The sequence below is a fragment of the Embiotoca jacksoni genome, unplaced genomic scaffold (assembly GCF_022577435.1).
Source record: "Embiotoca jacksoni isolate LCO1_2020_lvr unplaced genomic scaffold, fEmbJac1.0.p SCAF_59, whole genome shotgun sequence".
Classification (NCBI taxonomy): Eukaryota; Metazoa; Chordata; class Actinopteri; family Embiotocidae; genus Embiotoca; species Embiotoca jacksoni.
The window spans coordinates 1,051,890-1,077,877 of record NW_027185413.1 but is presented as its reverse complement, the minus strand read 5'-3'; the positions used below and the strand labels follow the sequence as shown (position 1 = coordinate 1,077,877).

The 25,988-nt window shown below is 41.5% G+C and overlaps 2 protein-coding genes across 9 annotated transcripts in view; one reads left to right on the top strand and one right to left on the bottom strand.

Moving 5' to 3' along the window:
* tpra (translocated promoter region a, nuclear basket protein) overlaps positions 1–16,699 on the bottom strand; it is a 31,440-nt gene extending 14,741 nt beyond the window's left edge. For 5 of the 7 annotated variants that reach the window (XM_069173215.1, XM_069173219.1, XM_069173221.1 and 2 more), the window contains exons 1-29: positions 16,455–16,681; positions 15,416–15,520; positions 14,099–14,163; positions 13,104–13,194; positions 12,824–12,927; positions 12,525–12,689; positions 12,239–12,331; positions 11,358–11,438; positions 11,132–11,219; positions 10,880–11,017; positions 10,592–10,686; positions 9,349–9,546; positions 9,153–9,260; positions 8,751–8,974; positions 7,801–7,964; positions 7,590–7,714; positions 7,342–7,490; positions 6,964–7,126; positions 5,924–6,058; positions 5,121–5,261; positions 4,780–4,984; positions 4,451–4,647; positions 4,219–4,359; positions 3,048–3,164; positions 2,692–2,895; positions 2,334–2,518; positions 2,043–2,190; positions 1,622–1,759; positions 654–785 (exon numbers count right to left, since the gene is read on the bottom strand). In XM_069173215.1, the coding sequence (XP_069029316.1) occupies positions 654–785; positions 1,622–1,759; positions 2,043–2,190; positions 2,334–2,518; positions 2,692–2,895; positions 3,048–3,164; positions 4,219–4,359; positions 4,451–4,647; positions 4,780–4,984; positions 5,121–5,261; positions 5,924–6,058; positions 6,964–7,126; positions 7,342–7,490; positions 7,590–7,714; positions 7,801–7,964; positions 8,751–8,974; positions 9,153–9,260; positions 9,349–9,546; positions 10,592–10,686; positions 10,880–11,017; positions 11,132–11,219; positions 11,358–11,438; positions 12,239–12,331; positions 12,525–12,689; positions 12,824–12,927; positions 13,104–13,194; positions 14,099–14,163; positions 15,416–15,520; positions 16,455–16,605 (4,050 nt within the window). In that variant the 5' untranslated portion in view covers positions 16,606–16,681. Of the gene's footprint in view, positions 1–653; positions 786–1,621; positions 1,760–2,042; positions 2,191–2,333; positions 2,519–2,691; positions 2,896–3,047; positions 3,165–4,218; positions 4,360–4,450; positions 4,648–4,779; positions 4,985–5,120; positions 5,262–5,923; positions 6,059–6,963; positions 7,127–7,341; positions 7,491–7,589; positions 7,715–7,800; positions 7,965–8,750; positions 8,975–9,152; positions 9,261–9,348; positions 9,547–10,591; positions 10,687–10,879; positions 11,018–11,131; positions 11,220–11,357; positions 11,439–12,238; positions 12,332–12,524; positions 12,690–12,823; positions 12,928–13,103; positions 13,195–14,098; positions 14,164–15,415; positions 15,521–16,454 lie in introns of all 7 variants that reach the window. The other 2 variants (XM_069173220.1, XM_069173216.1) reach the window with 2 other exon arrangements.
* A 553-nt stretch (positions 16,700–17,252) lies between these two features.
* On the top strand, positions 17,253–25,666 carry odr4 (odr-4 GPCR localization factor homolog). Of its 2 annotated transcripts, none has more exons than XM_069173237.1 (14): positions 17,253–17,362; positions 17,719–17,822; positions 18,206–18,322; positions 18,546–18,638; positions 20,325–20,431; positions 20,512–20,548; positions 20,883–21,026; positions 21,110–21,205; positions 21,943–21,990; positions 22,109–22,228; positions 22,314–22,428; positions 23,296–23,499; positions 25,222–25,275; positions 25,552–25,666. In XM_069173237.1, the coding sequence occupies exons 2-14, from the start codon at positions 17,724–17,726 to the stop codon at positions 25,620–25,622; spliced, it is 1,305 nt and encodes a 434-aa protein (XP_069029338.1). In that variant the 5' UTR covers positions 17,253–17,362; positions 17,719–17,723; the 3' UTR covers positions 25,623–25,666. The 2 variants fall into 2 exon arrangements, with proteins under 2 accessions (XP_069029338.1, XP_069029339.1); XM_069173238.1 differs by lacking the exon at positions 17,253–17,362 and adding an exon at positions 17,429–17,507.
* The last annotated feature ends 322 nt before the right edge of the window (positions 25,667–25,988 follow it).

Here is a 25,988-nt window from a genome sequence, read left to right as displayed (position 1 = left end):
CTCATAAAAAGACTGCGGGAAACAGGAGAACACAGAACGTGCGATATCAAAATATAAAACACTGAAGAATAGCAGGAATTAGAGACAATGACAACCAGTCAAAGTGATAGTTTACATCCATATCTGTCCAGGTTCACATAATATGTGTCGTGAAGACTTTGAAATAATCCTCATATGTATGTGTTCACATCTTTGGACAATAAAACTGGTTCAGTGCAGATGATGCTTCAAATGTGGACGTTGCTGCAAAGAAACTATAAATTCTAAAAACGCTGACATCCCCTTCTGTTCCCGAGTTGAGCTTTATAAAATAAAACATCATTATGGCATTGTTTTATCTTATGAGACATTTGTGTGAAATGTTAAGAGTATAAATTCTTTAGTTATGGTCACAAATGTGTTTTGTAAGGTCACAGTTACCTTTGACCACCAAATTCTAATCAGTTTATCCTCAAGTCCAAACATAAGTGAAAAAATTAGACTATTGAGAGTTCATGTTCACAATCAAGGGACTGACTGTCGGACAGAAGGGCAACCTGAAGACACAATGCAGCCGCTCACAGATGGAACTTGTGTGGAGGCATATTAATAATAAATCATTTAGACACATGTGGCTGCTTAAACTGTGATCCTTCTACAAACAGTGCAGTTACCTGAGCTCTGGCCCTCCACCGTTTGAGGTCTTCCTCCAGGAGCCTCTTATCAGCCTGCAGAGATCCGTTCTTCTCTGACAGCTGCGACAGAGAGTGATGAAGAGGACTGATGTCTGACTGCAGCTTCGTCACCTGGCAGAGACGGAGGGAGGAAGAACGTGGTCACTTTTCTACACGTGGTTTGAGTTTGTCTCAGTGCTCACTGGTGGAGGGGGAGGTGAAGGGGGAGGTGGTGCAGATAAACAGAAGAACATCTCATAATGAGGACTTTGTGAGGAACTTCGTCATTTTAACTCTATTCTGTGATTTTGCTTAACCTTCCTTTGTATTTACAATGCTTGACATTATGAAATTATGAATTTCAGGGTTCAATGCCATTAACCGATAATTATCGGTTTTGTGTCTGATGCTGATGATAACTGATAATACATACAGATGGTTATTTAAAGGGCCTTATCAAATTTACTAACAGATTTATGGCAGCACTCATCTCCCAAAAGGGATGGTTGGTGTCACATATTATTAGCAGTCATTTACAGATTATTCATAACAATATAACTATTTGCATAGCAAGCACTGTATGACAGTGTAAAACATGATGTGGAGGGAGAGGGGGGGGGCGGTGGGCAGCGGGGTGACTGCAGGGGGAGTGGTCGAATGTGTTGCATGTCTGCAGGATTATGTTCTGCTTGTTGAACAGGTGCTTGAGAAATGGCTCCAGTACTGATGGATTTTTCTACACTTTTGCAGCCCTGGTCCCCAGCCATGTTCCTCATTATGAAGAGTAAAATTCCATATTGGAACAATAACAATAATATTATTAATAATTAGTATTTTTGCTTATTGGCCAACATCATATCATGCGTTCCTACAGAATACAGTTCTACCGAATGTTTCACAGTAAAACCAAGTATTCGTTTTAACAACAAACGCTTAAAGGAAGCCATGAGACGCTGCTTTGATCTTACTTTAGCCTGAGCCTGCTGCAGCTCCTGCTCCAGTTTATCTCGGTTGATTTTCAGCATTCTGTTGGTTTCGTGGAGAGCACCGATACTGTCCATCTTCTTCAGCTGTTCCTCCTGCTGGGTCAGAGTCTTTGCTGTCGCCTGAGAGAAGGCAGGAGGGTAAACAGACACACTAATTATAATAAACACTTTTCTCTTGTAACTTTACTGCTGGTTGTTGTAATAAGTTGTAGTTCAGCAGCCCTTTTAAAAAGCCCTCTATCACAGCCTGAAACAGGTTTTCTGTAGTACAACAGCAAACAGTAGCTTCACAATTGATTATAAATATGAATGGAATAACTATAATCCATCATTAGCAGCCACAGAATAAAAGGTGACACAGATACTTTAATCATCTCCAATCTGTTATCCTTCCATCTCCTACCTGCATCCTCTCCCTCTCAGCATTCAGAGCCTCCTGTAGCTCCCTGAGTTCTCGGTCTTGGTGTTCAACTCGCTGTTTGTAGCGAAGAGCTTCTCCGTCAGACGCCTCACATCGAGCCAAAGCGATCTCTTTCTCCCGTCGCACAAACCTATGACACATAGCACATTTCACACTCAGCTTAAACTGTCATGAACAACTTTTTGTTTGCAAAGTGTCCCCACTAAACTGTTAATAATCACAAGGTGTTCTCACAATGCAAACACACAGCCAGCCCTGGTGTTGCAGTATTACCTGAGTATTTCTAGTATCTGTTCGGTCGTCTTCCCTTCCTCGCTGAATGACAGGTCAAGCTGCTGCTGCTGCGTTTGCTGCTGCTGCTGCCGACTCCTGGTGGCCATTTCATCCATCTGCTGGTGCAGGAGAGCATTCTGCTTTCCCAGCTCCTCACAGCGATGGCTCTGAGTGGACAGGTTGTCCTGGAGGAGAGTCAAAGTGAAGATTGTTATGACCAATCAGAGAGAGTGCAGTACAGTAATCATCTGTCTGGATCTTCTTCAAAAGCAGGCCTCTAAATCTGTGTGAAAAGACCCAGGGATGTCCTGTTTCCCTCCCCCTTTCTTCCCTCCCGCTCTCGGGTTTGTCCTCCTACCTTCAGTTGTTTCTCCGCTGTGCTCCAGCCTGCGGTTCTCTCCTGTAGGACGGAGGAGGTCTTCTTCAGTTCCTCCTCTAACTGCCTCTTCTGTGTCACTTCTTGTTGGGATCTTTTTTTCAGTTGCTGCAGAGCCTCCACGTCGGCAGCATGAAGCATGAGCTCCCGCTCGTACTTCGCCTGCGCCTCTCCAGCTAGCTTGGTCTGAGGTGAACAAAGAGGGGGCGATTCATCTATTTAGATTCATATCAAAGGTGACTGTTCTGTGCGCAGGTGAAAAAACTTCATTCAAGACACATGGTGTGTGTGTGTGTGTGTGTGTGTGTGTGTGTGTGTGTGTGTGCGTGTCACTGCACCTGCAGCCGGCTGTCCTGTATGGCCTTCTGCTCCAGTGTGACGGCCCCAGCAGCCCTCTCCAGTGCCTCCTGCTGCTCCATCTGGCTGGCCTTCAGACTGCGCTGCAGCTCAAACACCTGGACAAAAACAGAAGGGAAAAATTACTACAGACATTTGAACCAAAAGTGTATTTCTAATTTAGTAAGTAATTTAATTGAAAATGCTAAATATTTCTCCTGTTTAATTGTGCCTGAGCAGATAAATGCCAAATCAATTCAGTTATTTGCGTTTCTTCAAATAAATTTGGTCAATAACATGTCAGAAAACCGGGAGAAACACCAATGTCTCAATTTCTTAAGAGTCAAAGTTTACATCTTCAGATTGCTTTGTTTAGTCCAACAGTCTAAAACGTAGAGACAATACATTCATATTTATATAACTCAGTTTTGCTGGGCAGCATGACCAAAAAACGCTATTTGGGTATTTTTTTTTTAAGATTCTGTCAGTTTCACGATTTTGTCTTTTTCTTGTATACATTTAAAGTGGCTTATTTTACTGTTCGGGGTATATAGAATATAATAACATGTAAATGTCATCAAGTTTATATTGCAAACTTGAATAAAGACAGTGTAAATTATTTCAAAAGACAGATATTGCAATACATCATTAGATATTTCTGTCTTCCGTGTGCCTTTCCTTTGTTTACACCTAACAGAGGCGCTCACTTAAAGAAATACTCCCTCTTTTGGTATAAACGTACAACAACTTTTGTCTACATCTGTACTACAGCTGTGTGCAGGAAACTGCAGCACACTGACAATTTGCTAACCGAGCCACGTGGTGCTCTCAAAAACTGCATACAATGAGATTTTTGATGAATAATGATCAGTAATGTGAATATAATAACTGACTGGGTAAGAACAAATACTTGAGCAGCTAGAACATTAGCTAAATTTAAAAAAAAAAAATACTTTACTGTAATGCAGCCTTTGAAACAGGAAATAATAACACTTATGCCTCGTCAAGATGTTACAATATCAACAATCTGAGATGCTATCTAGTCTCATATCACAGTATTGATATAAAATGTTGATATTGCCCTGCTTCACATCAGCTATCCAAGGGAAGTACTCAAATTGCATTTAGCCCAGAAAACCTTTAATTGTTTATAACGTGGTGTAACAGGCTCACTTGTTTCTCCACTGCGTCCACAGCCTTCCTCCTCTCCTCTTGTTCCTGCTGCTTCATCTTCTCCAGCTCTAAAATCCTCTTCTCCAGCTCCTTCTGTACCTCGTCTGACTCCTTCAGCCGGACCTCGAGAGGAGAACGCGACTGAAGAAAGGAGACAGGTCGGTTTAAGGTGTGCGTCGGTAGAAGAGAGGAACAGAGAACGTTGTTCATGAATGAAGGCGGGGAGTTATACCTCCTTCTCTTTCTTCAGACTGTCTTCCAGAGTCAGTACCACAGCTCTGTACTGCTCTACGGTAGCATTAGCATTCTTCAGCTGCTCGGCTAGTTCGCTGCTCTGTTCCTCAGCACTACGCAGGAGACCTTTCACCTCGGAGAACTCCTGCTCTGATTGGTTGGGCTGCTGGGAAGCTGCTGGTACTGGAGAGCGTACTGGGGAAGACAAGAGAAGAAAAAAAGCCTCACTGTCAAAGTATTATTAATCTTGACCTTTTACATGTTGACCTTTGTGCATGAGATTTTTTTATGTAAGTATGTGTGTCTGTCAACAGAAGTGCTGCTTGCCTCTCAGTTGTGCTCGGAGGCCTGCAGCTCTGGTAGCTGGGGTGATTGTGTTGCTGGAGGTGGTAACAGCCTCAGAGGAGGTGGCAGAAGCCAGCTGGGTTTTCAGCGTCGCCACCTGCTGTTCAGAACCACGCAGCAGCTCCCTGGTCTTCTGCTGCAGGGTGTTCTGGGTCTCCAGCTGCTTCTTAGCTTCTAACAACTGAGCCTAGAGAGGAGGAAGAAGAGAAGTACCAAGACAAGATGACTGGAAGTGAAATGTCTCAGAAAAAACTATACTGAGACCATAATTAGTCTAATCCATCCATTCATTATGTAGATAAATGCACAACTACATTACATACGTCCATAGTGCGCCCCAGAGCATGTCTTTGAGAGACTTCCTGGTTGATCCTGGTCTTCATGGAAGTCAGTTCTGACTCCAGTTGTTCTATTTTATTGTTCAGTCGCTGGCGGGTGTCCGTCTCCGTGCGCTCCATAGTCAACTAGATGTATAGTTCACAATCAGGAGACAAAAGGAGGGAGAGAAAAATCTCAGGAGAGGAAATCCATTTTACCTTGTATATATGGTTTGACTGATAGCGTTTATTTGAACGACAAAGTAACAAGCTGATGGACATATAGCAAAGTTGTGACTCTACATGTAAGTGAATCTTATTCTCTGGTTTAAGTTCAGGGGATTTCATCACTTCATTGGGACTCAAAGGAGCAGATTTCACTTAATGCAACAAACAAGACATTAAAGTAAAACTGTTGTGATTTCACAGCCTCCCGAAAGCTGTGCTTTGGCAGACTTCTGCAAAAATAAATAATAGTAGAATTTCCCTTTTTACTCCTTATCGGCTCAAATACATCCACCACTGTCAACATCTGAGTGGAGAACGGCAACAAGCCACTGAACGACCTTAAAAACAACTGCTATGAGACGGACGGCTGTTTGAGTACATGTGCTGCAAGAATCAGAGGTGACACTGCAAACGAGGTGATCTGCACAGACAGCCTGGACATTTTTACATACATCCACATCACTTTTTGCACCTTTAAACGTGTAAAACACAGACTTGTGACATCTCAACAGTGTCCAGGTGACAGAAAAATCACAAAAGGCAGAATGTTTCCTTTAAAACGTGTCGGTACGATAAGGTACCTGTATGGTTTTGAGGTTGCTGAGCAGCAGGTTCTGGTTACGTTGCTCAGCCAGCATGGCTTCCTTCTCACGATTGAGTCGACTCTCTGCCTGCCGTAACATGTCTCTCTCTTTAGTCAAGTTCTCCACGCGCACCTGCAGACACAGTGGGAAAAGAAAATATAGGTTACAACTGAGACGTAAACAGAAAAGAGAACAAAATGTTTTATAAAGGTAAACCAAAAAGAAATGTGTGAATTTGTTTGGTCCCTTTCTCAAACCAGGCCCTCCTCCCTCTGCTGCAGGTAGAACAGAGGAGGAGGAGTGACTGACACTAACTTACATCTATTCTTTTTAAACTTCTTTGTCAGTAATATTGATGGTACATCGCTGAGTTTATAGTGACTTTGCTGTTGTAAAAATTCCTGTTGCTAACGTAAAAACATTTTGTAATTTTAAAAATATTAATTTATACAATTTAAAGTTTCCCCTTGGGGATTAATAAAGTAACTACCTACCTACCTTATAGTAATCCTGCTCTGGATTTATTCCTATTTTCAAAAATAATATCTTTAGAAATGAAAAACAACCAACAAGAGAATTGATAAAGAAGCAGACTGATAAGAGTATGAAAAAGATTAAAAATAAATGGTTGTTGGATAAACACTGACTTTGGAAAGATATGAAAAAGTGCAGTTCAAATCCATTTTCTATGAGCTTTGTTTTACCAATGTTTTTTTTGATTATTATTCTAATGGCACACCGTTCATTATCCAAATAAATATTGAAGTCCAAAATGATGTTAAACTGCACAGTTTTTTAATCAAATAACTGAACACCACCCACCACAGGATATGAGCCCTCCAGAAACCTACAGAAAAGCCTGGTTGGATGATGAAAGTGGAAACTGCCTATGTTCAAACTTAATTTCCAGTATGACAATAATAGGCAGCCATTATATACAGAAATATATAAACATTTCAAATTGTAAGGTTCTCAGCAATACTGTGGTTCTTTCTTTCTCTCTGGTAGTCTCTGTCCCCGTAGCTCTTCTTCCTCACCTCTTCTAGTGCCAGTTTCTCGTTAGCCTGTCTCAGGTCCTGGCTCATCGTGTGGATGATGTGCTCGTGTCGCTGAGTTGTTGCCGCCATTTTTTGGTTCCTCTCCTGCAAGGCCGGGATCTCTCTGCGGTAGGCTGCGACGGTCTCCTGGAGCATCTCGTACCTGGTGATCGCAGGGACACAAAGGACAGTAGCACACAGACCTCAGAGTGGAACATAAGTTCAAAACCTAGTATTTGGTTGGACTATGCATGAAGTGTGAGAGGACTTTTCATTTGAAACTTTGATCACATGCTTGTTTACAAAGGGGAAGAAAAAGCCAAAAAACGTTCACCAAACATATCTGTGATATATTCGCTTTAATAGTTTAAAACACACCTCTTGCTGCTGAACTCCAGCTGAGAGGTCTGCTTGGCCTGGCTGGAGCAGAGGTCTGCCAGCTGCCTCTGCAGTCGGTCGTTCGTATCGTTCAGCAGCCGGTCGTTCTCTGCCTTCTCCTTCTTATACAGAGTGAAGGCGTCGTTGAGCTGCGAATACACAGATACACATCCACTCAGAATTCATTCCCAACCCCCATTTCACATTAAGACGAGGAGAAATGAGGAGGTTGACATGTTTGTGTGCACCTGTTTTAAAGCAGCTTTCGTCTGAGCCGTCTGTGCTGACTCGGCAGCAGCAGCTCTCTGAGGAGTAGAGCGAGTCGCAGGGACTGAAGGGCGAACGGGTGCCGGGTGGGAAGACGAGTCTTGACCTGAAGACACACAAGACAAGTTGATCTGACCGCGTCCACCCACAGACACCGTAAAGGTTCCTCATACGTCGGTGCTGTAGTGTCACCTTGAGGTGGGAGGCTGAAGCCGGTGCTCTGGGTCAGCAGCGCCTTGTACATGTCTCTCTGCCTGGCGCTGGAGTCGGCCAGCTGTTTCTGCTGGTTCCTCTGCTCCTTCAGCTGCTCCACCTCCTTCTTCAGTTTATCCACACTGGACTCCAACTCTGACATACTGGAAGGAACCAGAGATATAAAGCTGAAAACTCAGACAAAGACATTTCATAAAGGTCCTTTGCTCATTAGTGCTTTGCTTTGTCTTAAATTTGCTAAAAAAAATTCTTATCAATCACAATATTAGAACTTCTGGTAAGATGTCATTGGTTGTTGCATCTGATTTACTGAAAACGATGATATGTAAAAACCTTGGTCAGTAATGTATTATTAATATCTATAATTCATTTGTTGTTTGTTGTCGAAACATTTAGTGCAATGTGCGTATTATAAAGGTATGACACAAATATTTCCTTATTTATTTTTTGGACTGTCAATTAATCAATACAAATTAAAAAAAATTCACAACATTTAATTAGGAATTTAATTAAAAAAAAAAAATCTGTTTACTGGGGGGGGGGGGGGGGGTTGGTAAAATCACAAATGTGTTTGGCTAATTGCCTTGTAATTTTCTATTTTACATTTGGATGGAATCAAAATGATTTAGCCCTGCTCAGTACAAACTAGCTGACATAAACACTGAATGTAGTTACACTTTACACTTACGAAACTAATTCAATTCTTCCTTTCTCTGCATCCCATTAACAGAAAAATAAAGAATACATTTTATTTTCCTTTGCTCCTTAACTCTCTTACTTGATGCAACTGTAACTCAGCAGCTCTACCAGTCGTATTTGGAGTCCAGTGTTACGGCACTGTGGCTCAGATTGGACATCACTTGTTAAGTGTCAACTAGCAGTCCAAGTTGTTATAGAGGTAAATAGAAGTGAATGACAGCCTTTGTTACCGTGCTGATGTTAAGTGGCTCTGCCGTCTGTCCTTCTCCTCCTCCAGTTCCCTCAGCCTCCTCAGCAGGCTTTGGTTCTGCCTCTGCAGCTCCTCCACGTTGCGGAAGGAGAGCTGGCGAAGGCTGATGACCTCAGAGGTGCTGGTGATGTCGGCGGAGCTGCTGTCATCCTTGGTCACCTGATTCCCTCTGGCTTCCTCCAGCTCCACCAGAAGAGCACACACCTGGACGAAGGACACATTAATCAGTGAAAGCATCTCCACCTTTATTCTGGGTTTGGATCATTACTATTGGATGAACTAGAATTCATCACATAAAACCGATTTCTGCAGTAATAAATACCATCAGCATAGAAAACCTGGCTTTCTCTGGCAGTTTGTATTACAGGATGTACTGGTATACCTGCGCTGATGTGTCCTCCAGCTGTCTGTCCGCCCTCACTTTGTCTCTGTCCAGAGCTTCACAGCGCTGCTTGACCTCCTCTTTCTCTTTCTGTAAACTGTAGATTTCCTAATTGCAAAGAAGTTAACAACATTAGTCACACATAACATAACAAGACATTAAAAAGTGACTAAATGCATTTTTCAAACTGCCACACCATCCGAGCCTGTTCCAGCTTGTTGCACAGGGAGGCCATGGACCTCTGCATGCTCTCGTACTCCTCCCTCTGACGTCTGAGGACAGGCGCTTTGGACTCCACCTCCTGGACGATCTCATCCAGTACCCTGCTCACTCTCCGGGTCTCCTGCTTCTCCAGCTGAAGATGGGTCTGACACTCGGCGTATGCGTTGTACAGCTACAAACAAAGACAGCAGAGGAAGAATTAGTACTCGCTAAACAAGCAATTAGATTGAAAAAAAAATTCTGTTGAAGGGAATTAACAGGTTGCAGAAAGCAAAATTGTACACAGTGGATAATTGCAAATACTGGATAAGTTCCAATTCACAGCAAGTTGCCTTTCATAACTAACAAAAAGTAGCAGCTTCTTTGAATGTACCTAAAAACTTGTAATATGTCGATTACAATCCCACAAAAGCCCTTTTTACTCACAGTACCAGCTCAGATAGACTCAACTCTCTGTTTCTGGTGTTCCATTGGGTAAAATCTGAGGATAGTACCTGGTACCATTACACCACCAGCAGACAGGACCGTTAACATAAGGCAGGTTGGGTCATGGTTTAATGTTGCTGACAAATGGTGAGCCTGCCATCTGCAGCTTCAGCGGAAAAGGAGTTTCAACAGACCAGGCTACATTTTGTTAGACTTAAACGGTCCAGTTTAGGTGAGCCGGCGCCACCTGCAGCCTCAGCTTTCTTATCTGATTTATTTATTACTGGCTGACAGGAGTTGACAGGACTGCTCCTGTAGTTGTAGCTCATCCACCTCAGGGTTGGATGTGTCGTGTGTTCTGAGCTGCTGGTCTGCTTACAATTCATATTTTTCTTTCCGTCAGCTCCACCCAGTCTGGTTGTTCCCCTCTGACCCGAGTCCTCAACAAGGTGTTTCACCAGATGTTTCTCTTTTATTTTTTTTTCATCCTTTTGAACAAATTCAGAGACTGTCGTGTAGAAAATTCCAAGAATGCAGTGGTTCAAAAATACTCAAAACAGCCTATCAGGGACATATTTTCCTACTTCAGGAGTTTGATTGGAACATTAACTGAAGCTCCTGACTTGTATCTGCAGCATTTTATGCGTTGCGGTGTTGCCAAATGATTGGCTGATTGGATAATAGCATGAATAAGCTGGTGTAATGGTGTTCCTGATAAAGTGCTCTGATACTATGAAACTTGTTCTCACTGACATGGGGTTTTCGATCATGGTAAACCCCATTAAACTCACATCAAAGAACTTCATGCCAGGCTTGACAATTGCAGCGATGGCAGCTGCTGACGGACACATGGAGTCCAACTGTTCTTCATTCAGAGACGGCACACCTGAAACCGAGCACACACACGTGAGTAAAGGTGGTAGGGACGTGTAAAGACATTTTTTTAGACAGGACAGGCATAGGTATAAAAGTATGACATAAAACATCTTGAATGTATGTGTGGGTGTGTGTGTGTGTGTGTGTGTGTGTGTGTGTGTGTGTGTGTGTGTGTGTGTGTGTGTGTGTGTGTGTGTTCTTACAGCACTGTTTGCCTGAAGCCTTCATTGTAGCATTTTCAAGCTCCTTTTCCATCTTCTTGAGCTTCTCTCTAAGCTCCGCCTCCAGCCGCATCTTCAGCCCTTCACCCTCAGACACCTTCTTCTCTAGAACTTTACTGGCTGCAAAGACAGTGACATCATTCACATACAGGTCATCAGGGACACTAAGCATATGGAAAGCTACACTTAACATGCAAAAATGGGGCCTTTTTTTTTTTTACTTAAAAACTGTACCTTCGCCTGTGTCTTTCACCAGCTTGCTGAGCTCCTCCACTGCTCTGTTGAGTTCTTGGTTCTTGGTCTCCATGTCTGTCGCTGCCCCCTGCAGCGAGGAAAAAGATGTTACATACTGATTAGGTGAAAGGAATAACATGATACTCCAACGCAAAGATAACAGCTCATATGGAAAATGCCCCCAAATCACTTCTAAATGTATTGTGTACTTTGCAGTGATTCTCACCTTGTAGAGTGAAGACAACTTGACATGAGCGTTGAGCTCATTGCGGTATTTCTCCTCCATAGCACTCTGCTCATCTTTGGCCTGCAGAAACATGCAGACCACATACACTATGAATATCAACACTTCCTGTATGCATACATACTTATTCATATTATCATTTATCTATCAGTCAATTAATTTCATTATTAATTAGTCCATCATTTGGTCAATAAAACAATTGCTTTACTCTAAATAAGACAAAGTCTTGTACATATTAAGTTCAATACATGCTACTTTTAATTCCACTGGAAACACACAAAAAAAATCTAAAATGAATGCAAACAGCGCAAAGTGTGTTTCTATGGCACCTGTTGAGGTGCTTTCTTAAAATAAAATCAGCACTAACTTAGTGTTCCTAATGACTTGGAAGAAGGCTAGTCCCAAGTCTGTCCAATCACACCTCATTTTTAGTCCTCTACATCCATCATCCACACATGCAGACATGCTGAATGTAAACGGAAAGAGAACTAACGAGCTACATTTTGTCTAAGATATATCTAAGCAGCAGCAGCAGCAGTGAAAAGCCTTGCGGCACCTCAGAGCTTTAGACTGACTGAAAATCCATCAGATGATTGTTCACAAGGCTCATCTGTTAATTGAAAGTCATTCCAGGTGACCGCCTCATGAAGATGGTATCATATTATCAAAAGTGTGCAAAGCTGTCAACAAGGTAATAAATGGCTACTTTGAGGAAGTTATTGTTTTGTTTACTACATATTTGTCCTTTATAGTGTTTCATAGTTTGGATGTCTCCAGTTTTGTTTTACAATGTAGAAAATAGTCATATAAAGAAACATCCCATGAAATGGTTGGCGGAGGAAAACAGTGTCACTCTACATTACCTGCTTCAGCTTGTTGTTGAGGTCTTCGGCTCTTCTATTCTGGCTTTCACTGGTTTGCTTCAGAGAGGTGAGCTGCCTCTCCAGTCTGGTCACCTGTTCAATAAATATTACAGAAGACATGAGTGCTGTGGATAGAACAGTAACGTAACCCTTAATTTAGCAACCACTGGTCATACAATGGAGGGGATGGAGGCTGATTAGGATACCATTGGTATCTTTATGTATTTATGACACAACCAGATTAACTCTTGCATTTTTCCCTATGTGTATGCTGTTCGTGTGTTACCTGCTCCTTGCTGTTGTTCAGACCACCCTGCAGCTCCAGTATCTCTTTGCCTTTCTCCCTGTTGGTGTTCAGCAATTCTTCAGTTTTGGTCTTCAGTTCTGCAGTGAACCACTCGATCTTCTTCTCCAGGAGCTCTTTCTCTTGCTCCATGCGCTTCTCCCGGTGCTACAACATACAATAACAGCCAAACTCATTTCTTCACAATCAGGAGTTCTGAGTGACTAACTACATTGTAAGGCACGTCAACATCCATCAGGTTTACCACTGAGCTGTAGTGGTTTCATTAAATCTGGATGTACCTGTACAGAAGCAGCAGACGACTGTATGTCGTCCAGTTTTAACTGCAGCTCCACTTTGACTTTGTTGGTGTCTGTCAGCTTCTCATTCAGACGCTTCACATCCTCTGCAAACACACAAAATTCACAAACATAGACCAGAAAAAGAAAAGACTTGCTGTCAGATGACCAGATGCCTACAAAAGGACCAGGAAATTAGTGCATGGGAACCGAAGATGCAGTATTAAAGCCCTTATGTATCCAGATATGCATCTTGTTTCTGTGCATACACCTGATATCTTACCCGTCAGATTTTCCACCTCCTGCGTTCTCTTCTCCAGCAGCCTCGCCAGCTCTCTCTTCTCTGCCTCAATCTCATACTTGGCCTTGGTCTGCTGCAGCCACATTCACAAATAGACACAAATGGCATTACTCACAGTCCCCCTCCTGGCATTAATCAAACTGCTGAAATCCCATCTTTGGTCATCAAAATTACATATTTAGAATTTATTTTATCCAAGTAAAAAAAAAAAAAAAAAATCCCCCAGTGCATTTAAGTGACTTAGATCTAACTGTACACCTTCATTCAGTACACACAGATTTATGAATATGGAAATAGTCCAATCCTCCATCTCCGCCCACCCCTCCGCTGCTTGCCATCAGCTTGGTGATATGGAAGGCTCCACCACGCAAGTTAACAGAATTGTTTTTTTAGGTATGTGATGTATTAAACCCTTTTTGTGGCTGTCAGAATGTCACTGCACTCCCAAAACCGACATACTGAGCCATGCAGTTGACTGCTCTATACTCATATGACATCTAGCACATAATGACACCACATTTCACTGGCGGGGGTCTTTTAACCATCATTTTACGCTGGAAACACTAATATAATTGGCTATAAATTGAGTCGGAACCATAATTCCAGAGGTTTGTTTATGCATAATAAAAGGTCTAATTTTTATAGCACAAATTATGATTGATAATTTAACCTCTACACTGATCAGAGAATCTCTTTAACACAACCTACATTTCAGAGAAGTCACTTCAAAGTGTATGGGCTAATGAGGTACATGGGTATTTTGACTGGATACAAAATATAATCCTATTAATATTTAGAATAAACTTTGCATCGATGCCAAATGTTATGTGTATGGAAAAGATTAGTTAGAGCAGCATCACGTGAAATGTGTTTACAATTTGAGAAAACCACACTGATATTCAGTAGCTACAGCTGTAACATCAAGAATCAGTTGAGGGAGATCAGTGCTAATATCCAGCCAGAATGGGTTTGTTTACCTGTTGCGGGGGTTTGTCTTCAGTGGTCTCTCCCTCTATTCCCTTTAGAGTGCTCAGCTCCTCATCTGCACAGAGAGAAGCATGAAGATGTTCCAGGAGACCAAGAAAATAGGAAGCAGAGCAAGTCACTGTGCTCAAACATAAACATTACATTAAAACTTTATAGTTACAGACTCCATGTGCTTTTAAACCAAACTTTGGTAGCAGCCAAAAGTCACAGCAAATTGGAATTGAAATGAAACTATTAGGATTCATTAGTAGATCCAAATCAGGTGACACTGTGGGAACAGTCTCCTCTGAAAACCATAACTCAATGGGTTCTATTTTACAGATCTAAACACACAGTCTGAAACGCATGGTGTAAGTACATTTAAGAACGTGTTCAAATCCACTTTTTCTAGTTTAACAGTGGATAATCTGAGCGAAAGGAATTACATTTAGTGCCCTATTAATCTAAAGTGTGTTTTGGGTGTAACATGAAAAAAAAAAAAAAACAAGACTGTAACCTCTATTCCCTTGTATTACCCATGACGGCAGATTTGCCAAGTATTATGAAAGAATGCTTCTCTGCAGAGGAAACAGATCTGCTCAGGTACAAAATAATAATCTTTTACAATGTAATCTCTTCATTTTGAATCTTTTGCATGTTTGTGTGTTTCCCTGTGTGTGTAACAAGTGGAGTGTATGTGTGTTGCGCGCATGCCTACGTTACTGCATATTACTATTTTAATAACAAATCCTTAAAGTAACAGTAAAATACTGTTCCACTGGCTTAAGGCCAGGTTTTTGTTGGTCAATACCTTTCTGCCTCAAAGTAAAGCTCCAACAATAGAAGACGACACCTCATTAAAAGACCAACACGCCCATCGGTGCACATATGGGCGCAATTAAATCTGTTAGTGTATTTAAACAAAGTGTTTGCTGGATGATAAAATGACAACTGCATCGGTGTCAAACTTAAAAAAGATGCATACATTGCTTTTGGCACTGTGTTTCGGTATGTGTGTTTTTCAGTGAGCTTTCTGAAACATTTAAACATGATACTTGAGCAGTCTGTCTCTATTTTTCTGCGTCACAGTTATTTACAAAACACATGAAACAATTACTGAACTGCTACTTTGCTCTGTGGTAATCTATACATCACACAGCATGATGATATGTGTTGTTACAGGGTAAAAAAAACTGATATGACTACATCTAACACGGTATTATGCTTTAATGGTCTGAATTTGCAATTATAACACTAACCACCTTAAATTACATAAAAACTAAAGATATGAAAATGTGTGTGAGAAGATTGTGTGTGGAAAAACTCACGAAGTTTTATATTTTCCTCCTTAAGAGTCTGCAGGTCTCTGGTGGCAGTCAGGATCTGCTCCTGACTCTCTGCCAGCCTCTTCTCAATGTCAAAGTACTGCTGCTCTGTAGGGGTGCAACATTCAACAGGAATGCATTAATACATGAACACACAAAACATCCATCATATTAACTGCATCAAACAGACATGTATAGTTTACTACATTCCAATACTGTCTGTTGAAAGAGAGCCACCGATTTTATCAGTAGGTGCTACTCAGCTCTGTAAACAGGCATTTTAATGTGCACAAAGACATACACTTCAACTTAATGTGTGTTGCGGTCAATACGGTGCATTTTCAGATCTCATAAACAGAAGGTTTTGTCACTATGTAATGCATATTTATAGCTCATAAAGTGTAGGTTTTTAACATTATTGACGACCACTGAAATGTTTCTTCTCAACCAGCAAAAGTTGGCAATCGTCAATGAAGTGAGTTTAATTATCGTGAATGTTTCTTGAATTCAGAATTACTGCAATAAATATGTCATTTTTGTTGTGCTGCTTTGAAGAGCATCATTTATTTAGAAAATGTCGTGCCAAAACTTCAATTGAATAGATTGTAAAATAATGTTTCATCGGTTACTAGCGAATATGGAAATATAACACAGACCTTACAAGACTTTCATGAAATATTTGGGAATTGTTCTTCGTTTCGGCACTAATTCACCACACAGCAGCAGCAGAGCTAACATGTTACACATGTTGCACATGTTACACATGTTACACATGTGTAACATGTGCAGCATGTGTAACATGTTACGTTTCAGTGTTGCTACAACTCTCTTCCGCCAGTGTTAGCTTTAGCTTGACAGTGTGGCTAACGTTAGCGGGCAGTTGTAAGCGTCGCGGATCACCTCCACCTGTTTCTACCGAATCAACCAGAACAGTGCGGTGGTGTAGTGGAGCAGGGCACGGCGGGTGGAGCAGGGCACGGCGCTCATCTCCCCGTTGTTCCCCGACCTGCTCGCCGGTGTTGTGTGGTGTGAAGCGACCCACCGCTGTCGGCTTTGAGCCGCTCGTGCTGCGTGTGCAGCGCCTCGCTCGCAGCCTGCCGCTCCGCCACGAACCTCTCCAGCTTGTTCTGGACTCCTTTCGGGAGTTTGTTCAGCTCCGTCCGCTCCAGAGCCTGCAGGAGGACGGCCGCCATCTCCGCCTGTCCCCGAGACAAATCAACGCAAATGAACGTACAAACTCGTGTCAAATCCTGCAGAACGACCCTCCGTCCGTGGATCAGGAGAACGAGCCCGGTACGTCGCACTCATACAGGAGCCGGATGTGCATCAGAAACTTTCAAAATAAAGTAATCATTGGCGATCACGCTAAGCCAGTCATGGAAAAAAACCCACATTTGTTTACTATAGCTGCGGAGCCATGGATGGATATGCATGTCTGAACCTTGAATTTGTTGGTTTTGTTGACATGTGTATTCATTTAGTTTGAAAAAAGAATACACACGTTGGAAGTTTCATTGATATGTATGTTAGCCGCTACAATGCGTTTACTATTTCTACAATAATTTAAGTTAGTTGCTCTTAAATTAACTCTGCTTTGATTTGCATTCGTCGTCATCACAGTTCTCCAATAAGTGAAGTGACAACCTATGTAATACCCACGACGTTTGCAGTTAAACTCCAGTTTTAGGTGGTTGCGTCAAGTTTTATTTTGAAGAGAAACTAGCAATGTTTGGTTTATTGTTTGTCTCTCTTGACCATTTGACCTCGAGTCTCCCCTTACGTCAGAGACATGCGACGGAAATACGTCAGTGCACAAAGCATTGTGGTTAACGCCGTTTTCATTGCTCTGCTGACGAGCCACTGCTGTCAGAATAAAAAACAACAACCTGCCGTCTCTCTGGTTTACAGTCCAACCACAGTCTTCCCCCTCTGTCGGGTATATCCCCCACGGTACGTCACAGTTCTTGCAGTTCACAATGTCGTCTCTTTGACTTGTCTTGGGACTCTGGTGATCTTATTTTCGCTAAATGTACCTCGTAAATACTGGTTAGCTAAAGTTAAAGGGGAAGACAGCTGTTAACCACGCAGGTTAACGGTGGGTTGAAGTTTTACCAGGTTAAACAACTGGTTGTCTTTCAGTCGGCATGTTTGTAGATAACTTTAGAAGTGAAACCTTTGACAAGTCTTCACTTGTCCAGCTGTCCACACGTCCCTTTCCCTCCACGGTCTCACTGCAGACACTCTGATAAAGACAAAGATAAACGTTTGTATCTCCTGCTGATTTATTTCGTGTATTTATTTCGTAGGCACCATGGGTCGTGGCTATATAGTAGAAGATGCTGTCGAGGGATATCTGTCTAAACTCTGTGAACAACAAGCAGGTCCAGTCTCAGGCCTGCTCATCGGACAGGTAAGGGACATCCTACGGTGTGGTAGTAGTGAAGTGGTGTCCTGATGTGTTGAGTATATTATGGTAGGACTGCAACTACTGATTATTTTCATTATCGATTTAGGTGCAGGCTATTTTCTTGATTAGTTCATTCAACATTCTGTCCATTAAATACCAGAATAAAGTGAGAAATTAACCTTTATCATTTCAGTCACAGTCAATACTCTCAGATGGAAATATAATGGGAAATACTATAGTATAAGAATAATAAATACTAAAAGCATTTGATCATTGATCAAGTAATTCAATTGTGTATCTCATAGTATGACACAATATGTAGTGGAAGAGTACGCTGCATGTGAGGTGAAGAGGCAGTAATTAATATCAATGACCTATCACTTCAGAGCTCAGCCCAAAGGGCTTTTGTTGTCATGGCAACTCGGACGCCTCAAAGGGACGAGTCCGCTGCAGCGACTGGAAACCCTCTGGACAAGGAGTGGGTCACTGAGCATGCTCGACAGGTAGGCAAAGAGGGCCGAGGCTCTGTCCCGGCACACACTCATGTGATGTGAGTGTTTAAACATGAGCGCGCACGGGTGAAAATGTGTGTGACACAGCAAGCAACGTAATGTTAACTTTGAATACCTACTTCCAAAGGTTATTGCTTCTCAACAATTTCCCAGCGTTTGCAGGCTTCTAAACTTTTCTGGAGTTTCAAAGTTTCCATTTGTTCCTGGTTTATAGGTGTCCAGGATGCTACCGGGAGGCCTGTCTGTGTTGGGAGTCTTCATCATCTCTGATGCAGATGCTAAGGACACTCTAACCACACTCCGACAGGTGAGAGTCACATCAACACATTGTTCATAAACACACTCTTATTAAAGCATCATAACAGCGGCAATGTGTGTTCAGGCTGAATAACTACTATTCGCTCGCACCCTCAGTTCCTGCCAGTCCTTTCACAAAACATACAGACATATTTTAGATTTTGTAATATTTTACAGAACTGTTTTAATTTTCTAAATGAAATGTTCAGGGGATGCACCCACCTTAAAATTCTGTGCCTTGGCTGCCGAAACACCTGTCTACTTGTAAAACTCATGGAAATGACAGTTTGACTTGTGTAACAGCCTTTTATTCTCTGAATAATTTCCCATAGCAGATTTATAATTTCTGGCTGTGTTGGAACAGTTGGAAGTCAGATGTACAGATCTGATAGGACAGACTCTGATCACTGAAGCAAATCATGTTTCTCACCAAAACCTTGTAGTTCAGAGGGTACAACAACTAACTGTGTTCAGCACTGTGTTGGCGAGAGGGTATTGTATTAAGGATAGCTTGTCACACGTGTGTTCATTCGCTGCATCCCTCCAACAGCACTTCCACGATGTCCCATTCATGTTTTATATTGCATAGTTTTACACCACCATCATTTGATTCTAGAGGTTCCCGATCTGTTTCATCAAATAATGTAGCAGCAACATCGCTCCTTTTTGTCCTTTGCATTAACACGGTTTCCTCCTCAAGATACTCTTCCTCAAAGTTAAACTCTGCGACAGTCATTCAGTAGAAATAGTTACTTTTCATTCAAGCTTCACCTCATCATTGCCTCTACTTTAATTATTTGCTAGCTATTTGTTTTGTTGTTCACTAACTAGTATGGAGGTTTTCCAGCCCGATCATCCAATGATCACATACATGTGGACAGATTGATAAAACTGTCCTCTGATCTTAAGTCTGAGAAATCATGTTTATAGACCTTTCAATCCAACTAAGTCGTTACAACATTAATGAGTCATAGTTATTTGTCCTCCATGTTGAGTTTCAAACATCACAGCGTATGAATGCTATTTAGGAGCTGAATGGCGCAGCTTCACTTCAACATGTAAATGCACCACAGATCACTATCAAAACTCTAAAAATATCATAACATATAATGCTAACAAATGCCTGTTTACATGAGTGTTATGTGATGATGTGTCCGGTGTGCTGAGCAGGTTGGAAGTGTACTAAAATGAGCTGAAACCAGTAGGAAGGTATGAACAGTTCACTTCCACCTGCATGAATCTGAACTGGTTGTCTTTAATGTAAATTGAAAGCACAGGGAATTTAAAAACACTAGTATGGTCCTTTAAAGATGCACGTTCAATTATTGGCCACTAGGGGGACAAAAACATCACAGTCAGCTGACAGATTAACTGCCACCTGGTATTTTTTGCCTTGTTGTGACTAATGTGCTCCACAACCATGATGTGTTTGTACGTCCAGCAGACTCAGAGCAACGTTAGCAATCATTTAGAGTCCAATAATCATCTTCTATCTACTGGTATTTAAAATAAAGGCTTCACTTACAGCCCTGATATGGCATCAGTGTATTTTATCCATGTGATGTATGTGTGTGTGTGTGTGTGTGATGTATGTGTGTGTGTGTGTGTGTGTGTGTGTGTGTGTGTGTGTGTGTGTGTGTGTGTGTGTGTGCGTGCGTGCGTGCGTGCGTGCGTGCGTGCGTGTGTGTGTGTGTAGCTGGCATTTGCAGTGGAGACTCTGATCTCCTCGGAGCACCTGTGGAACCCGGCAGACGATGATGTCACAGACTTCGTCACACTGCAAGTCAACCCTAAAACCAGAAAGTATCCTTATCCCGCAGCCTTTTCATTGGCTCCGGCAGCTGCCGGATACTTTGTGGATATTCTTTAACCCCACACATCAGAACCGTTTGCAGAACGTTTGACATTAAAGATCCCAAGGTTAGTTTGCATCTTTGATTTCTCACAAAGAAGCAGGTTCCATTTGCTGTCATCCCAAACTTAATCCAGTTTATATTTACATTGACATGTGCAGAAGTGCTCTAAAGGCAGATTATTTTTAATGACTTAATGTTTTCAGAAGTTTGGTTCAGTTGTGCTCAAATTATTTGACTGTGATTGATCTGCATTATTGATTAATGATTCAAGCTTGTGACTCACTCAAACTGACTTAAGCTCCAATTTGGACAACGATCTCAGACTTCATATGATATTTAGATGTGCAGTTTTGTGCTATTGTCAAATATATTAATATCTTTGTCTGCTGCTGTTTCAGAGCATGGCCAAGCCAGCAGACTGGAAGTACCAGTCCGGTGTATGTTCCTCCTGGTCCACAGTGTCATGTTGTCTAAATGTGGACATGTTGGTTCCACTACCAGACAAGAGAGCCAGTACAGAAAACATGGACACATGTCTTAAGGTCAGCACACACATTCATAATCATGCATAAATCCTGTTTTAGGAACCTCAATGGAACTGTTTTAATGTCCCTCTTTGTTTCAGGAGGGACTGAAATTGTGGGCGCACCAGATCGAGAGCGCAGTTTTTCTGATTGATGGAAAAAAGCTGCCGGAGGACTCGGAGCTCACAGCAGGACAGGTTGTATAAATGTCGACAGTGCATAAAGTAAATCTAACAAAGGTGTATTTACCCATTGAATGCTACTAACAAGGCAGATTTTGGTGCCTTGCTTAAGGGCTTTAATTGTTGGATTAGAATCTATTATTTCCTACTTTTATGTGCAGAAGGACAATACTGCTGCTTCCTACCTGTCATATGGTAACAGTCTAATAAGCCTGAGCTCCAGAGTGATTTAACATTTTAGGAATCACCAGGAGAGGCTGTTCATGTTTCAGAGGGGTTGTCAGTGAATCACAGGTGTTTTTTTGGCACAACATTAAAAAATAAACCAATCAGAATGTCATTTGCCATTCGCTTGTTTCCTTGTTGCGTTGTGCTCCCGCCTATGGAGGCATATCTTATTATCTTAAAAATGCATCCTCAAAAAAAAACCAGTTAAATCCTGCACCGTTGACAGTCAATCCATTTCCGCTACCTCAAGATATCAATGTGCCGAACCACACCTCGAAAAACCAAACCACCTTCCTGCTGGATGGAAAAATGACAACCGCGATCAAACTTAGCAACGACTCTTGTGTTGCTGTTGGCGCTGCTTTGTGTCGGATGATAGTAGGCAGTAGTGCAGGAGTGATCGTGACAAGTACAAACCCTGACCCTCCCTTTACTGACGAAGTTAAAAAAAAAAAGACTGCTGTCACTTAATGTAACACAAAACCTGATTATCTGGACCTCATGTGTCTGATGTTTCTCTGCAGAGGAGGAATGTGAGACAGGCATACACAACTCAGCTGCTCATCACATCGGTAGGGGAGACACACAACACACAGAAATACACACATGCAATTGTGTTGCGTAGCTCAAATGAAGCTTCTAAATTCATGTGAGTGTTGTTGTACGTGACCTGGACTTCTTGTGTGTTAGGATGACCAGAGGTTACCAGATGTGGTCCAGCAGTGTGGAGGCAGTCTGTCGGTCAGAGGAGCTGTCCACAGCAGAGCTTATCTGCACAGCAACAAACCCAAAGCCAGACTGGTAGAGAAGGTAACGCTTTAATACGGCAGGCAAAGTTAAAGGAAACTGAAAGAAGAATCCATCGTTTAGTTTTTAAAACCTTTGTCGCTGACAGCTGCTGAAGAGGGATGTCGTTTCTACGGTGACCACGAGGGTTCAGATGCTGCTGGAGGAGCTGCAGGCGGAAGAGGAGGAGAAGAAGGGCAGCAGCAAAGACAAACAACACACAGGTGAACACACAGAGGTCACTCCACCAATCATTTGCTTGTGGTTGTAGATATTTAAGCTTAAGGTCGGGGTTCATTGGTCAGTGGTCGTGGGTAGTTTTCCAGTCAGCCAATCCCAGCAAAGAGGTAGGATTTACACACTGATGAGATGACCTGCATTGGAAGTTCACCTGCAGGAAAAGAAGAGCCTCCCTTTACAAAAACCCAGTTTAAAATCAACAGCGTGAACAATAAAGAAAATATGAACAGTGAATATAGTTTATGTATGTAAAACAGAGAATGAGAAGTTGCATTAATAGTTTATGAAAGGCTCCCTGGCTTTTCTACACCCATGGGAGTTTTCCTGCTGAGCTGGTCTGCTGTGACGAGCTTATAGTGGCTAATGTCAGCTAATTTTTGCAAAGTTCAGAAGAAGATTACAGTTTAACTCTGAATGAATAAGATGAGATGAATGGCATTGTTATGCTCCATCAGTAACATTTAAATTTGATCAAACAAATAAAAAAAAACAACCTCCCACCATGATCATCCAGGGAACTTTACAGCTGTGCGTCAAACAGCAGGCGGGACGGGAAAAGTCTAAAAAAAGAAATGTATTGAGGTATTTGAAGTTATTAAAAGTTTCATTTTCTCTTGCTTACCGAAGGCATATATTTTAGGTATAAAATGTTTTGGTATCTGACTGGGGTTGTTGTTACCGTAGCAGACCTGCAGCTAGCATAACGTTAGCCACATCATCGAGGAAGTTCTCCTGATGGCTTTTTATTTTAGCAAATATAAATGAAAGAAAAAATAAAAGGAAACAAACCTAATTCTTATATCCTTAAATAAATACAAGATGTTAAGTTCCTCCGTCTGTCTCTCTTTCAGAACAATTCAACCTCCCTCGTCGCATCTTTTGTCCAGTGAAGGTTCCCGGGCCGGTGTGTGTGTGCGACTACCAGTTCAGTGACGAGGGTTTGTCTGAGGCCACCGACCGGCTGAAGGAGATGCTGGACATCGACGCAGCCGAGGAAGATTTAGACACAAGACAGGAAATGACTGCTGAAATCCTAAAAAGCCACGTTACAGCAGGTGAGGAAAGTGTGTGTGTGTTTGTAAAGTAGAGCAGGCTGATATGACTTCAAATTTGATGCTATATCATGTTTTGGTTTGTTTTGTTTTTCATGGATTTTCGGTTTATAGTGGCCTATTAGAGTCAAGTGTTCAAGTCATATGATAACATTTTAATTTCATAATCTCTGTTCATTATTTTCTTCCTTTAGTTGCTTTTCTGTAAAATAGTTACACAGACATTGTTAGATGTTTCTGTCCAGACTTCCTATTACTAACATATACCTGACAGAAATGCTCACAGTTCAGAAGTTGAATTGCAGGACAATAAACACTAGCAAGTGATTGGCTCCAAAGTGGTTGTAATGTCACAAAATCCTTCTGCTATGTACACGTGATAAGCTGAGTGGTGTACTTAGAAAAGCTTTCCTCTTTGAGCAGATGAATGTGTAAACAAACTGCACATGGATCACTCAAACATTACTGTTGACTCACTGTTTGCCCTCTAAGAAGAACATTTCTGTTTTGCAATGTCACATTTACTCCGACTGGAAGGGGAAACACAGATTGGCCCAGCAGAGAGAGGTTTTTATGCTGGTCATGTGTCCACCTAAAACAATCTCAGTCAGGGTTGTTTTTCTACGACAGATTGGATGTGATCAGGCAACAAGTGGTAAACTAAAAGTAGCTGGTGTGATCACCACCAGGAAGCATTGGGATCCAGTCTGCTCAGACCACATTCGGAGGTAATCTAAACGTAAACCTGTCCTGGACCCCATTAAAGGACGCCCTACTCTTGTAAAAAATGTAAACAGTAAAACTGTCCATGATGCTTTTTTCACCAAAGGCTCCTTTCTTTTTATTTTAGTTTATCTTGTCTAATTTCTGACACACACTATCCATAGAACTGTGGAAGAGCCACTTCCCTCCACAGTTCATTTATCCACCACAGTGCAGAACCCAAACCGGTTAAAAAAATCATTAAATTGGACCCAATCTGATCAGGTCCTGATGGTTTAGGCTGTGAATTACAAACTCACAGAACATTGGTCAGATATTTATGAACATGAAATATGTTATACATTTCAAATAGACAGCACAATAAAATTAGGCTGCAGTAAGTAAAGACATCTCAATTTGTTAAATGCCTGTTCTGTATGTGGTCACGTGCATTTTTACGTATTTATGTGATGTAAGCATTCATGTACATAAATAGCGGGGAAGTTAGATTCGATAACAAGTGGTCACTTGAAACATGTGGAGACGCATGATAATGATAAGTGTGCACTCACGTAAGCTACTGAAGAGCTGGCTTCATTGTATATCATTATTATTATTATTATTATTATTATTATTAGTATTATTATTATTATTATTATTATTTTCATTTTGACAGCTAATCAGTGGGTTATTTTTCAAATTAATCTGATGGTAAAGAATTGATGAGTGCACACTTTCATTACTGAGCTGTTGGTCCTTGACCTGAGAAACTCTCCTTCTCACTCCTCCACCGCAGCATCATATAGGCTACATTCACTCTAATAAACAGGCTTCTTATAACCTTGAAAATATGCCATGGAAGAATTGCGATACCTGCAAAGCTGTATGTGAAGGATTATAACTAGTTTATTAATGGTGTAATTCGTTGCTCTCACTTCCATTCTCTAGCTAATGCTTTCAAAATCTAGACTTGGGTTACTACAGGTACTGTAGTTTACAAATCTGTGTGTTGTGTGTTTTCAGAGCCCACTGTGGAAACTGTTAAAGTGCAGGAGCCCAAGAACAACACCTACATTGGTAAAGTATTTCTCACTTGCAGTTAAGACATAGATCAGTTGTGGCAGCTAGTTATAAACACGTTTTTTTTTTCATTCAACCCTTTTCCCAGCTTTTTGATTCAACTTGTTATGGTATTATTAGTGTTCAGGCCCCAGCTGGCAATAAGAACTGAACAAACTCATTTACTATAATATATTAATCATTTAACACTGAGAGTTATTTTTTAAAAGAGTATGAAGTGGATATATACATGCTTGTGCGAGCACTGTCCTGATTCTCCTCTTCATTGTTTAGGTGTTGCCATGGCTACTGCTGTCACTCTACTTGCCACTGCTGCCTCGATGCTGTACCTTAATGACAATTGAGACAGTTTGCACACACTAAAATAAAGTGTTTCATTTTGAACATTTCTGCAAGAGTCTGTTGGTTAAATCAGAAAAGAAGAAATTCAATGCCGTTTCCCAAAAAGTTTGGATGGTGTGTAGAATGTAAATTTTTGAGATGATGTGAAAATCCTGTAAACCCGTAATTGATTGAAAATAGATCAAAGGTGACATATCAAATGTTGAAACTGAGAAATTTGTTTTGTGAAAAATATATGCTTATTTTGAATTTAAGGCCAGCAACACATTTTTTTAAAAGTTGGGACCGTGGCAACAAAAGACTGGAAAAGGTGTGTAATGCTAAAAGAAACACCAGGAGAAACATCTCACAACTAGGTTGTGCCAGTT

Coding starts and splice junctions, on each gene's coding strand:
- odr4 (XM_069173237.1), top strand. CDS start 17,724: ATGGGTCGTGGCTATATAGTAGAAGATGCTGTCGAGGGATATCTGTCT. Junction 21,027..21,109: donor ACATGGACACATGTCTTAAG/GTCAGCACACAC, acceptor TCTTTGTTTCAG/GAGGGACTGAAATTGTGGGC. Junction 22,429..23,295: donor CAAAGACAAACAACACACAG/GTGAACACACAG, acceptor TCTCTCTTTCAG/AACAATTCAACCTCCCTCGT.